General features: G+C 34.2%; 1 protein-coding gene across 3 annotated transcripts in view; it reads left to right on the forward strand.

The window, feature by feature from the left end:
• Nucleotides 1-12108, forward strand: part of SMG1 (SMG1 nonsense mediated mRNA decay associated PI3K related kinase) — an 88125-nt gene that overhangs the window by 19328 nt on the left and 56689 nt on the right. For 2 of the 3 annotated variants that reach the window (XM_032460967.1, XM_032460966.1), the window contains exons 2-8: nucleotides 3735-3895; nucleotides 4434-4589; nucleotides 6563-6699; nucleotides 7664-7722; nucleotides 8732-8945; nucleotides 11124-11249; nucleotides 11661-11733. In XM_032460967.1, the coding sequence (XP_032316858.1) occupies nucleotides 3735-3895; nucleotides 4434-4589; nucleotides 6563-6699; nucleotides 7664-7722; nucleotides 8732-8945; nucleotides 11124-11249; nucleotides 11661-11733 (926 nt within the window). Of the gene's footprint in view, nucleotides 1-457; nucleotides 517-3734; nucleotides 3896-4433; nucleotides 4590-6562; nucleotides 6700-7663; nucleotides 7723-8731; nucleotides 8946-11123; nucleotides 11250-11660; nucleotides 11734-12108 lie in introns of all 3 variants that reach the window. The other variant, XM_032460968.1, reaches the window with a different exon arrangement.

Consider the following 12108-nt stretch of genomic DNA (forward strand, 5'->3'; position numbering starts at 1 on the left):
GGTGGCTTTTTTCCTGCCCCTTAGTTGCTTTTCATAATGCTTATGAGAATTGGACCACAAGACCACATTTAGCCAGGAGATAGTATGTATCCCCGAACATGTGCTAAATTGTTGATGTAAGCTCTGAGGGTTTGGGTCATTGAAAATTTATTACATTTTCTGTATATTGAGAATAGGTAACTAAAATGAGCGGTAACTATATTTGCATGTGATTTGTATGTTATAGTTAACATTTAAATTCTCTTTTGTACTAAAAAATTTTTTGCTGCCACAGTAAGCCTCTATCCTCTAAGGCACAGAGTGGCGTTCCATCTCAATTTTTGCTTCAACATATGAACCCTGGAGGGCCATAGTGCAACTAAAAGCACCTAACCCATGAATGATATTTGCTTCATGTTTGAACAAAAAATGCTTTTAACCCACTGTCTTCACTAATATTATAACTACTGTCTTACAGATTGACTTGATGCAAAAACATCACAAAGGCTCCATATTATACAGTATGCGATTTTTGAGGTATGAGCTTTAGAAACTTACCTCTCATGTGGCATATACATCAGGCTTTAACTTCAGTTTAATCATTTTGGGGAATTTATGCATTTCTTTTTTTTTTCCTCTCTCTCTCTAATATTTTTAGTGTGTTAAAGGGGCTGTGGAGGTATTTTTGGATCCTAGCTAGGATACTTAGTCTTAACAGATAACATTTTCTTTTATCACTAAATTGAGACACTAATTCTGGCAGATGGTAGCTTTTTCAGCCCTTACAACTAGCTTAACATTTATGCCTGCCTCTTTGAGTTCAAATTTTCATTTTCTATTTTGTGCCTTTGATTGCCTTACTATAAGTACTCATTTCCGTTCTTAACAATTTTCTGTTTATTGAACTGGGATGATCTTGTTGGTGCTAACAGCCTGATACTGACTTTTTGAGAACTAAGCCATCTAGATATTATAAAAATTCATATAAATGCTAAACCATTTTGTGCTTTTGAGTTCAGAATACCTAAAACTTGAATTCTGGCTAGAAATGTTTTGTAATAAAAAGAACCTGGCAACCAGGGAGTTTTTAGACAGTTCTGAGACAGTAGTTCTACCCTACTGAATTTTTTGTTATATATCTGAAAAACCAGATTCTAGGGGGGAAAATATTCATGTTTATAACTCATGGGATTTAAAAACATATATTTCTAACAAATTGAGAAGTGTTCCTGTTTTGTTTTATTTTGTTTTCAGTTTAGATTGAAATCAAATGCTTCCTAGTTAGAAATGGATTTGTTGGTAGCAGTAGATTGCTAATTTCTTCAGTGAAGAACTTAAAATTAGCTGCTGTATATTAGAGTGTAAAAACTTGTTTTGATCATATTCATAGGCTTATGAACTGCTTATATTTATTTATCTGTTAGATTAGAAACCTTGAGTATATTTAGTATTATGGTCATAATAACTTTGAGTGTATTTTCTAAGCTAAGTATTTCTTAAGAATTCATTATCTTTAAAGACTCGCAATAGCCTTACATGTTAGATAGGTATTATCCCCATTTTATGCAAGAGACAACTGAGGCTTGCTTGTAAATTAAGTACCCCCTGCAAAGTTGCACATACCTTTTCAGTGCTGGAGTTGGGATTTGAGCCCAGATCTTTTTTTAACCCATATTCTCTCTTGCCTTGTGTTTACTGCTGTGTCACTAGAAAAGGATACAGATATTTAACTCTTAACGGTAAGAGTGGTATGTGTGATACATAAGCATAATGAAAACTGGAAATACAGAATATTTTAGTATTCATTTAAATGTTGATAGACTTCAGTTATCTTGATGTTTCTCAATTATTTTATTCATTCATTTGCTAACAGCTTACTTTTCCAGGTTGTGTTAGATACCATACATACAGACAAGTTCATGTTCTGCCAGAAAAAGTTCATAAGTTCTCTTTTTATTTTTCAATTTCCTTTTAGAAATTAATGGTATGTTATGGTTTATTACAGGTGCTCATTTAGTCTACTGTTTTTAGATACACAGGGAATGTCATTACATTAGTTTTTAAAAGTTCTCATGCTCCATTTAGTGGAAGTTATTTAAATGCTTAGAAAATATCCTCATACATTTTTTTTGTCTTGAAATTCTATAGATTTTACTTTTTCATATCTTGAAAGTTCTGAGCTTTGTCTGCAAATGAACTCAGTATTTGAAGATATTCCACTGTGAAGCTTTAGTTATATTAATATGCTAGGGTTATGGAATTTTGTCAAGTTTCAGATTGAGAGCCTTTAGGAATAATTTAGACTTGTGCACTTAGGTACCTATGTTCAGTTGAATTTGTTTGTCTACGCTCTGTGTTAACAATGGTTGCAGTGGGTACAGCTCAGGGTGTCTGAGCCTATGTAGCGTTTCATATGTAGTATTCTTGGGGGGGAACAAAAGGATGATAAACTAAATGAAATATATACACAAACACTGCAGTCTTTTTACACATGGTGGAGGGACATCGGAGTTGAGGAATAGCTTAGTTTCTGCTTTTGCTAGCATCCTTAACTTTTCCGAATAATTATGGGCACAGAAAGTGTTTCAGTAAGTATCATAAAGTGATTTTTTTTCCAGAAAGATGTTCCTCTCAGAAGAAATATCAGTAGTAGAGGCACTTTTTTTCTTGGTATTTTTCATATGCTGACACAGAGTAGTTAATGTTGCCTTATTTTTTGATACCTTACAGTTGATGGTAGGAAGAATAAAGCTTATGAAATCATAAAGCTCAGTTCCCTATTTTACTGATGAAGACGTTGAGGCATAGAGCTGATTCTTAGATAAAGATACTAATTTTACCCCGGGGCTGCACCACTTGTTTATTAATATCTAAGTATCAGGGATTATTCTAGGCTGTACTTAAATTTCAAATAGATTACAAACTGCAACCTTGAGCTTTATTGGATTCCTGATTCCTTACTTTTGTTTTCATCACTTTTTATAATTTTAATAGATATTATTTATAGACAGAATATTCAATGAAGTCTTCAGTATTGTAGTACATTAAAATAATCTTTGCAGCTAATGTGTTCTTTCGTTTTATCCTGTTTAGCTTGCTTTCAAATTTCATTCTGTAATTTATTTTCTCACCAAATAGTCAAGTTACAAACTTAGGTGAGAGAGAGAGAGAGGGAGAGGGAGAGGGAGAGGGAGAGGGAGAGGGAATGCCACATTGCCATGAGGCAGTACTTTAAAAATAATTTGGTAACGCATTGCCCCTGCCTATTAGGTTGCCAGTGTTTTTTTTATTTTTGTGACTGGGAAGACTGTAGTTTTCCCATGGATTAACCCTCTCCCGGCAGGAGGAAATTTAGGAAGAATTATTCCTTTTATTAAGTCATGTGAAAAAAATCCCAGACCAGGGTGACCAACTGTCTCAGTTTGCCTGGCAATGAGGGAATTCCTAGGACGTGGAAATTTCAGTGCTAAAACTTGTTTTGAGGAAAGCAGGATGAGTTGGTTACCCTATTCCTGGTAGTCACTCATATTTCTAATTGGATCTTTAGAATAGTAGAAGGGGCTAAAAAGCTGGTATTTCATCCACTGACAATCCCTTCCCTGTTGAAAGACTTCTTATTAGACACTGGAGTGCTTATTTATAATAGTAATGAGAAGAGAGATGCTTGTATAAAAGATTATATTTTTGGGTATTATAATTTGGGTTGTTAAAATGCTTGTTTAAAATTGTAACCTTATACCCTTCTCTCTTTGCAGAACTGATAGTGCATCAGCCGACCCAGATAATTTAAAATATTCTTCATCCAGAGATAGGGGTGGGTCTTCTTATGGACTGCAACCTTCAAATTCAGCTGTGGTGTCTCGGCAAAGGCACGATGATACCAGAGTCCACACTGACGTACAGAATGACGAAAAGGGTATATATATTTCCTTACTGCTAGGGGCATTTTTGTGTGTGTGTTTGTTTTTTTAAACAACCTGCCTCTCCCTCCCTTCCTCCTCTTTCCCTCTCTCTCCCTCCCTCACTCCTCTCTTTCTTCTAATATGTTTAAAATATAAATATTAAACACAGCGCCAGTTTTGAAACTTCGTAAGTTTACTCCCTTAACTGAAAAAAATTTTTGAATGTACTTTTCACATGCGCAATATGTAAATGCAGTTTCCTTGTCCCCTGAAATACAGTATTATCACTAAGACCGTAGTCTTTCCTGACTACGGCTTCTCCTCTAGACTTCTAAAGTTTTAAAGTGCAAAATCTGAGTTAATTTAGTTTTCATTTCCCTTATATAACTTCTACTGAAGACAACACAATGGAATCAAGGTATGCATCACAAGGAAAGAGTAGAAGCAGAGGCTGGTGAGCTGCAGGTTGGATCATAAGAATCTAAACTGTCAGGAATTGATTGAGTGAAACCAAGAGCCCTATTGAAATAACGTAAATGTTGCTGTCTTTAGGTGGCTACAGTGTCAATGGAGGATCTGGGGAAAATACTTATGGTCGGAAGTCGTTGGGGCAAGAGCTGAGAGTTAACAATGTGACCAGCCCTGAGTTCACCAGTATTCAGCATGGCAGTCGTGCGTTAGCCATCAAAGACATGAGGAAATCACAGGGTAAGGCTGGGCCAACTGCAGGCAATCACACATAACTCCACCGAGACGTTTCTTAAATGCCTAATTTCGTACCAATACCTTGCACATGTGTGAGTTGGTTAGCTTACTGTGAGTTGAAAAACATGTGCAGGTGATACTTGTTTGCATTCCTTTTCCTGTGAACTGTTTCCTAGAGTAAATTCCCACAAGAAAGGTTTTTAATGCTTTAAAAAAGAGAATTCTCTTAAAATAAGATTGGGAGACTGGGTAAGATGTTAAAGAAAGGATTTTCCTGATTATGGTGGATACTGTGTGGTGTATAGTGGGCTCTTACTGCAGCAAGTCCTTGAACTCTAGGGCATGGTGAGGGTATGGGTGTTTATGGAGTGGGCCCTTTTCTAAAGTTAAATACACAGTGACCTACTTCTGCCTATAACACAAGCCTCAATGTATAGGTAAAGAGTCTTGAAAATTCTTGGGATTAGAGGTAATGATGATCATTTTTTTTTCTAAAAGAGAAATTTGTTTTATTGGTAGAGCTGATTAAGAAATCAGGATTTCTGGTTTATACACTTTGTCAGATATACTTACTCTTGGGACATTTAGATTATGACCATTTTTTCCCAGTGAGGGGTATGAATTGTGTGTATCTTGGTGAACATCTTTGGGTATATAGCTTTATTTAAATATAGCTTTTGAAAAATAATTTCTTTAAGTAAATTTTCAAAAGTGGAATGACTAGTCTAAGCTGTGTTTTTTTTCTTTTTTCTTTTTTAAATTGAAGTATAGTTGATTTATAATGTTATGTTATTTCAGGTGTATAGCAAAATGATTCAGTTATACATTTAAATATGTATTCTTTTTCAGATTCTTTTCCATTATAGATTATTACAAGAAACTGAATATAGTTTCCTGTGCTATACAGTAGGTCCTTGTTTATCTGGTTTATATATAGTGGTGTGTTATCTGTTACTCTGAAACTCGTAATTTATCCTTCCCCCATCTATACTGTTTCTTAAAAGTATTTAAAGTCTTAGATTTAGGTGTGATAGAGTTAGAAAGGGACTTTAAAGCTAATTTAGTCTAGTTCCTCCTTACAGGCTCAGACTTACACAGTTTGATAGTGGTGGAATTGTAAATAGAGCCTAGATGTCCTGACTAGTAACCTAAAGACATTTTTGGTATTCATCCTTACTGAAATACTCTATAAGCTAGGGACTTTCAAAAATCTCATTCCTTCTCTGAGATGTTATACTTTCTTTTATTATCAGTTTTCCTTTCATGCTTTAGAGAGAAATGAAACTGTCAGACCCTTTAATGTAGTTTGTGTTAACGTACACTGGTTAATTATGATAAATAGCACAGCTGAAAATTTAAAAAGAAAAAATTAGTCCTTAAATGCATCTTTATTAGCGTTCTTGCTTGTTCTTGTTATTAAAAAAGGGAAGAAAAGTTTGATTTGCCGCTTTCCTATGACAGTGTGCCTTGCACATGGTAGGTGGTAATTAGACATTGGTTGAGCTGAATGTGTGATTGCAGTGCACCAAAACTTTGTCCTAGGAAAATGATGATGATGTGAACAGGCGACTCCCCTCCAGTGAGAGACCTAGGTGAGAAATAGAAGCATATAGCATGTTTCTGCCTGATAAAGACTTTATCCCTAACCTATAGAAATTTCTTACCCATTCACACTTTTACATGGATGTTGAAACAGTTTGGAACAGATCCAAAAAAATAATTTCTAAGCATTTTTTTTCTCTGTCAATTGATCCTCTGAAATGAGGTACTTGCTTAGGTTTATCTTTTTTGAGGATCTGTGCCTGACAGTGTGCTGGGGCTGGGTTTGTAGTGATGAACAAAAGTGTTACAGGATCTCCATTCACTGAGCTTTTATTGTCCAGTGGACTCTGATTTTTGATATACTTCGAAATATTTGGACTGTAAAATTTCTATGCTAATTCATAGTCAGTGGATAAAATGTATATTATCCACAGAGCGATCGATGTCTTATTCTGATGAGTCTCGACTGTCGAATCTTCTTCGGAGGATCACCCGGGAAGACGACAGAGACCGAAGACTGGCTACTGTAAAGCAGTTGAAAGAATTTATTCAGCAACCAGAAAATAAGCTGGTGAGTATAATATGTTTGGAAATGTTGATAAGTTTTGTATTTCCGTAGTACAGTAGCTAATGTTATCTGGAGTGGTTTAAGAAGGGAAAAAGTTTGCTTCTAAGGAAAAAATAACAGGGATTTCTTACTCAAGGTTAATTTGGCCTGTATTATAATTCTCTATAACTTAATGCCCCTAATGTGTAATTTATCTACAGATGTTGGATCCATGTTGGTTCCTTCTGCAATAAAGTGCTTTTAACCTTTAACACATTTATTCTGCTGTCCTCAGAATTTTTTTATCATGTTCCAGGACAAGACTATCTCTTTGTTTTTCATATGTGAAATTGGGGTAGAGGGTACATACTTTATTCATGGGTAAGTTTGATCTAGTGGCCAGGGCTAAATAAACAGGAAAACAACAAAGTGCAGGAACAGTTGCAAATTTCTTTCCCCTCAAGTAATTCTCCTAATGTTAAATTAAGAACTTGATATGGAACAGGAGAAAATGAATGAAAATAGTATAGTGAATCAAATAACATATGGTCCAAAGCAAGCTTCTACCTGTCCTTCCCCATTTTATTATGAAAATTTAAAAATACGCAGCAAATCGAAAGAATTTTACAGTGAATACCATAGCATCTAAATTCTGTCATTAACACTTTACCATACTGCTTTCTCATATATCTCTCTACTTAATCAATTCATGTTTTTAAAAAATCCATTTCACAGTAAATAAAACAAGCTTTTTGAGCTTATTTTTTTCATTGGTGATCATGGCTATATATTTCCTGTGGATAAATTTCTGTCAGAGTCGGAAAGGAAACTTACGTCACACCTGATATATGCTGATTGGGGCCTGGGAATAATAAGGAAAGTAAGGTGCTGTGCAATTATAATTTGGAGGGGAACACAAGTTAAAAAAAAAGTACACAATATTATTCTTAAAGAATAGGAATCTGAAGTTTTTATTAATTTTTTTAAGGTACTAGTTAAACAGTTGGATAATATCTTGGCTGCTGTGCATGATGTGCTTAATGAAAGGTAAGTAATTTAAAAGACTTTAAAATACATTTTTAGAAATTACTAAACATATACAAGAAGATAAATTCATTGACTTTATATTTATGAACATCTATTTAATGTTTCACTGTGTTCTTTTCTCATCTTTATTTGTTGTTTATACATTAATTACCACTGAATACAAATGGAATCCACTTGAAAGGGAAAGCTATTCTTTTTTTTTTTTTTTAATTTGTCTGCATGACTGAATAATTGAGGATTGACTTATAGAATGACATAAACTCTTAATGCAAGCATGAATGAATGCAATTAACTTTTGTAAACTAGAGCATTTTGAAACTGCTTAGAGAGTAGAGGTAAAAGGGAGCGTCCTTCTTTGGGCAACAGTGGATTCAAGCCAGCTATTCTCTGAGGCTACTGGGGTTCTCCAAAGGTGTGCAGTCATTTTTTTCCTATGCTGATTCCCAAAGAATTGCGGTGTTGGAAAGCATCCAAAACTCGTCTCAGCAGGTCATAACCTTACTGCTTTTTGATGGTTTTATTTTATATAGTTTATCATTAATATTATACTTAATTCAGTGTTACCCTTTTTAAGTTTATTGTATTTAACTATTACCATTTCCTATTTTATAATCCTTACATATTGAACATTACATAGTATGAAATTATATAGTGTGTTTTATCTGATCACTTTTTGCTGCCCTTTTCTATGAATCCGTTAATGTAGTTGGAGATGGAATTTGAAGCCCAAGTTTTATATTTCTAGGCCTATCCTTACTATTTGTAAAGAATTGACTCTATAAAAGAAAATATAAAGTCTAACAAAGGTACTTTGGGGTACTGCAGGATACAGAGAATACTTAAAGTGGTTACAACTTCAACCTTTTGTGTAGTTTGAATAGAAATTAAAAAATTATTTAAGACACTGTGTTGTAAGATGTATCTATCGTTCTTGTCATCTTGGAAAACTTAAGCTTTTTGTGTGTTTTGTTTCTTTGTGTTCTTGTTGTTTGCATTAAAATAAACACAGTAGCAAATTGCTTCAGGAGTTGAGACAGGAGGGAGCTTGCTGTCTTGGCCTTCTTTGTGCTTCTCTGAGTTACGAGGCCGAGAAGATCTTCAAATGGATCTTTAGCAAATTTAGCTCATCTGTAAAAGATGAAGTTAAACTGCTCTACTTATGCGCCACCTACAGAGCATTAGAGACTGTAGGAGAGAAGAAAGCCTTTTCATCTGTAATGCAGGTAAGAGTGGGCTGGGGGGGATTGATGATTGGCTTGGGGAAAAAGTTGTCCTTAACACACAGCCTTGAAGGGGAGCTTGAAGAAAGGAAACTTAGAATAGGGGTTATCTAGTGACAGTACATATGACGTAAATAGAATTCCCTTTTCTGAATTTGAGGAAATGATACACATTAAAGGTAGATTTTAAATATTATTATTATTATTTAATTTTGTCTTTTAGCTTTTTTGGAAGCTTTCCTTTGAATTTACTTGGTACTAGAATCATTTGTAGATTTGGAAATAGAATCTCCATGAGGAAAGCCAGATAGACTGGGACTTCACATTTTTTTGAAGGAGACAAAAACTAAACATCACAACTTACTTCAGGCGTTCTTACGTTTGATAATATGTCAAAAATTCTAATTCCATGTGATATAAAATTGTGTATCTGAATTATTAAAAAAATCATTCCCAATTTAATTTTGAGCAAAGTTATAAGTAATTAAATTTTTATTGAGCCAATGTTTTTAAAAATTAAGATTTGGTATTTTTAGGCTTATTTGATATCTTTATTTTTGCTTTTTTTTTTAACAATTCATGATATATTTTATTTTGGTTAATTAAAAAACATGAGAAATTATTCTGCTCTTTAAAAATTTCATTTTTCCTTGTTTAAGAGATGATGAAAAGAATTTTGGGAAGGATTCATAAAATTATCTGTAATTAACAAGCATGACACCAAATTTGGCTTATTCTGCATACAGTTTTTATATTATGAAGATTTACCCAAGTATTTTGAAAAATTTCAAATCCACAAGAAAACAGATGGGACAGTACAATAAACACCTATGTATCTTTTACCTAGAACTGTTACTTATTAACATTTTGCTACAGTTTTATTTCTACACATACACATATGCACGATTTTTTGTTGAACCATTTGAAAATAAATTACACACATCATGATGGTTTACCCCAAAATGCTTCAGCATACATCTCCTAAGATTAAGACTAATCTCCTGTATAACAACGATATTAAAATCATACCTAAGAAAATTAATTTTATCACATAATACAATCCATATTCAAATTTAGCGATTGCCACTAGATGCCTTTTACAGCTTTTGTCTTACCTGAGCCAGGATCCTATCAAGATTCATGCACTGATGAATCTTTAATCTCTGAAAGATGGCAGTGTGCCTCTTTAATCTCTCCTAAGAAGAACAGTTCTCTGCACCTGTTTTGTCCCCCTTATATTGTAGAACGTTCTACTTTTTTGGGTTTGTCTGATTATTCCTTTTTGATTAGATTCAGTTCAAACATTTTGGTCATGAATCCTTCATGGGTTCATACTTATCATTTTATCGTACTAGCAGGCACATGACTTCAGATTCACATAACTCTGAGATGAACAGTTTCATCTCCTGCTTAAGGTGATGACCAACCAGATCTTCCCATTGTGAAGGCTTATTTTTTCTCCCTTTGTAATTAGTTATCTGGGCATGATACTCTGAGCCCCTCTGAACATCCTGTTTTTCTTTGTAATATTTCACTTGATTTTAGCATCCATTCATGTTCTGTGCCTTGTATAGATTATAACATTGGCTGTTGCAAAATGGTGATTTTCTAGTTTTAGCAGTCCTTCTATATTTATAAAATCATTCTTTTGTGAAGAAGAGATTTCCTTTTGGGGAAAAAATGGGTTTTAACAGCTGCAAAATATTCTATAAGCAGTATGCCATATATTTACATTCATCCATTGGGGCTGTGCTAATCTTCTCTAAGTCATTCCAAATTGAAGCAAGTACTGATACCTTAAAGCACAAATTGTACAGCATTTGCGCTCTATTTTGAATTGGAAAGTAATTCTGGTACTTTAAAGATAAGTTTTGCAAGCACATCTTAGTTTTGTTACTTGAAATTTTAATCACATCCATTGTATTGAAGAGAGCACTTAGAAATAATGTAAACATGTTACTTAGGAATAATGTTAACAGACATTAAAGAAGGAAAAAACAGTATTTGTTTTCAGCCTAATATATTAGTGGATTGAAAAGTATGGGGAACTGGAACCATAGAATTTATTTCTTTGATATCATAGTCAGTTTTGAATATAGTCACTCTTAAATAATGAACCTAATTTGCTTATTTTCTCCCCATTTTCTTAAATGTTCACAGTTTGTAACTTTTATTTTTTAGCTTGTAATGACCAGCCTGCAGTCCATTCTTGAAAATGTGGATACACCAGAATTACTTTGCAAATGTGTTAAGTGCATTCTTTTGGTAGCTCGATGTTACCCTCATATTTTCAGCACTAATTTTAGGGTGAGTTCCCTGACCCCTTCTTTTCAGATCATGAGGTGAGCGATTGGTTGAATGTATGAGGACTTGGGGTAGTAGAAAACAAACTTCTGTTCCTTCACATATAATCAGTGATGTTTTAGGGCCCAGGATTGAATGATCTAATAACATTGTTTTTATAAAAAATACCACTTGTACTTGCTGACACCAATACCTTAAGATATTTAAAGAAAAAAAATAATTTCATTAGTGTCATAAACAAAATTCCATTCTTCTACCCTGTCCCCCCACCCTAACCCCCTTTAAGTTCGTATAATGTCTAGCAGGTAGGATATAAAATGCTCTTTCTAGGATCTCTGACTATGAAATGGTCCATAGGTGGAGTAGCAGTAAGACCTTAAAATGACTGGTTCCCTTCTCTTTGTCTTCATCCAGGATACAGTTGATATATTAGTCGGATGGCATATAGATCATACTCAGAAACCTTCGCTCACACAGCAGGTGTCTGGTGAGTCATTCAGAATATACCAGTCACTTAAATATTGTGGAAGGAGTGCTAGTCCCTTAAAGACCAGTGGTTAATTAACTGTTTTTTGATAATGCAAGAAAAATAATTGCTTCAGAGAAATATTTTGGTGAAGATTACTTGTTAGCTAAATGTATCTTTTCAAAGGAAAAATGTTCCAGGTGCTATAGTTTCTCATAGTTCATTTGGTACAATAAACTTCTGAAGTTAAGATACACAGGTGAGAGTAGTTCATTCAGTTCCGCTGGTGAGTGAGTGGTCCCATTTTCACTGGCGAGATGAATGTACACTGTTGGTGGCCAGGTGTGGCCTTGGAGAAGAAAGCCAGGCTGGTCGTATATTGTGGCATTTTAGTCT

This window comes from Camelus ferus, chromosome 18 (genome assembly GCF_009834535.1).
Source record: "Camelus ferus isolate YT-003-E chromosome 18, BCGSAC_Cfer_1.0, whole genome shotgun sequence".
Lineage (NCBI taxonomy): Eukaryota > Metazoa > Chordata > Mammalia > Artiodactyla > Camelidae > Camelus > Camelus ferus.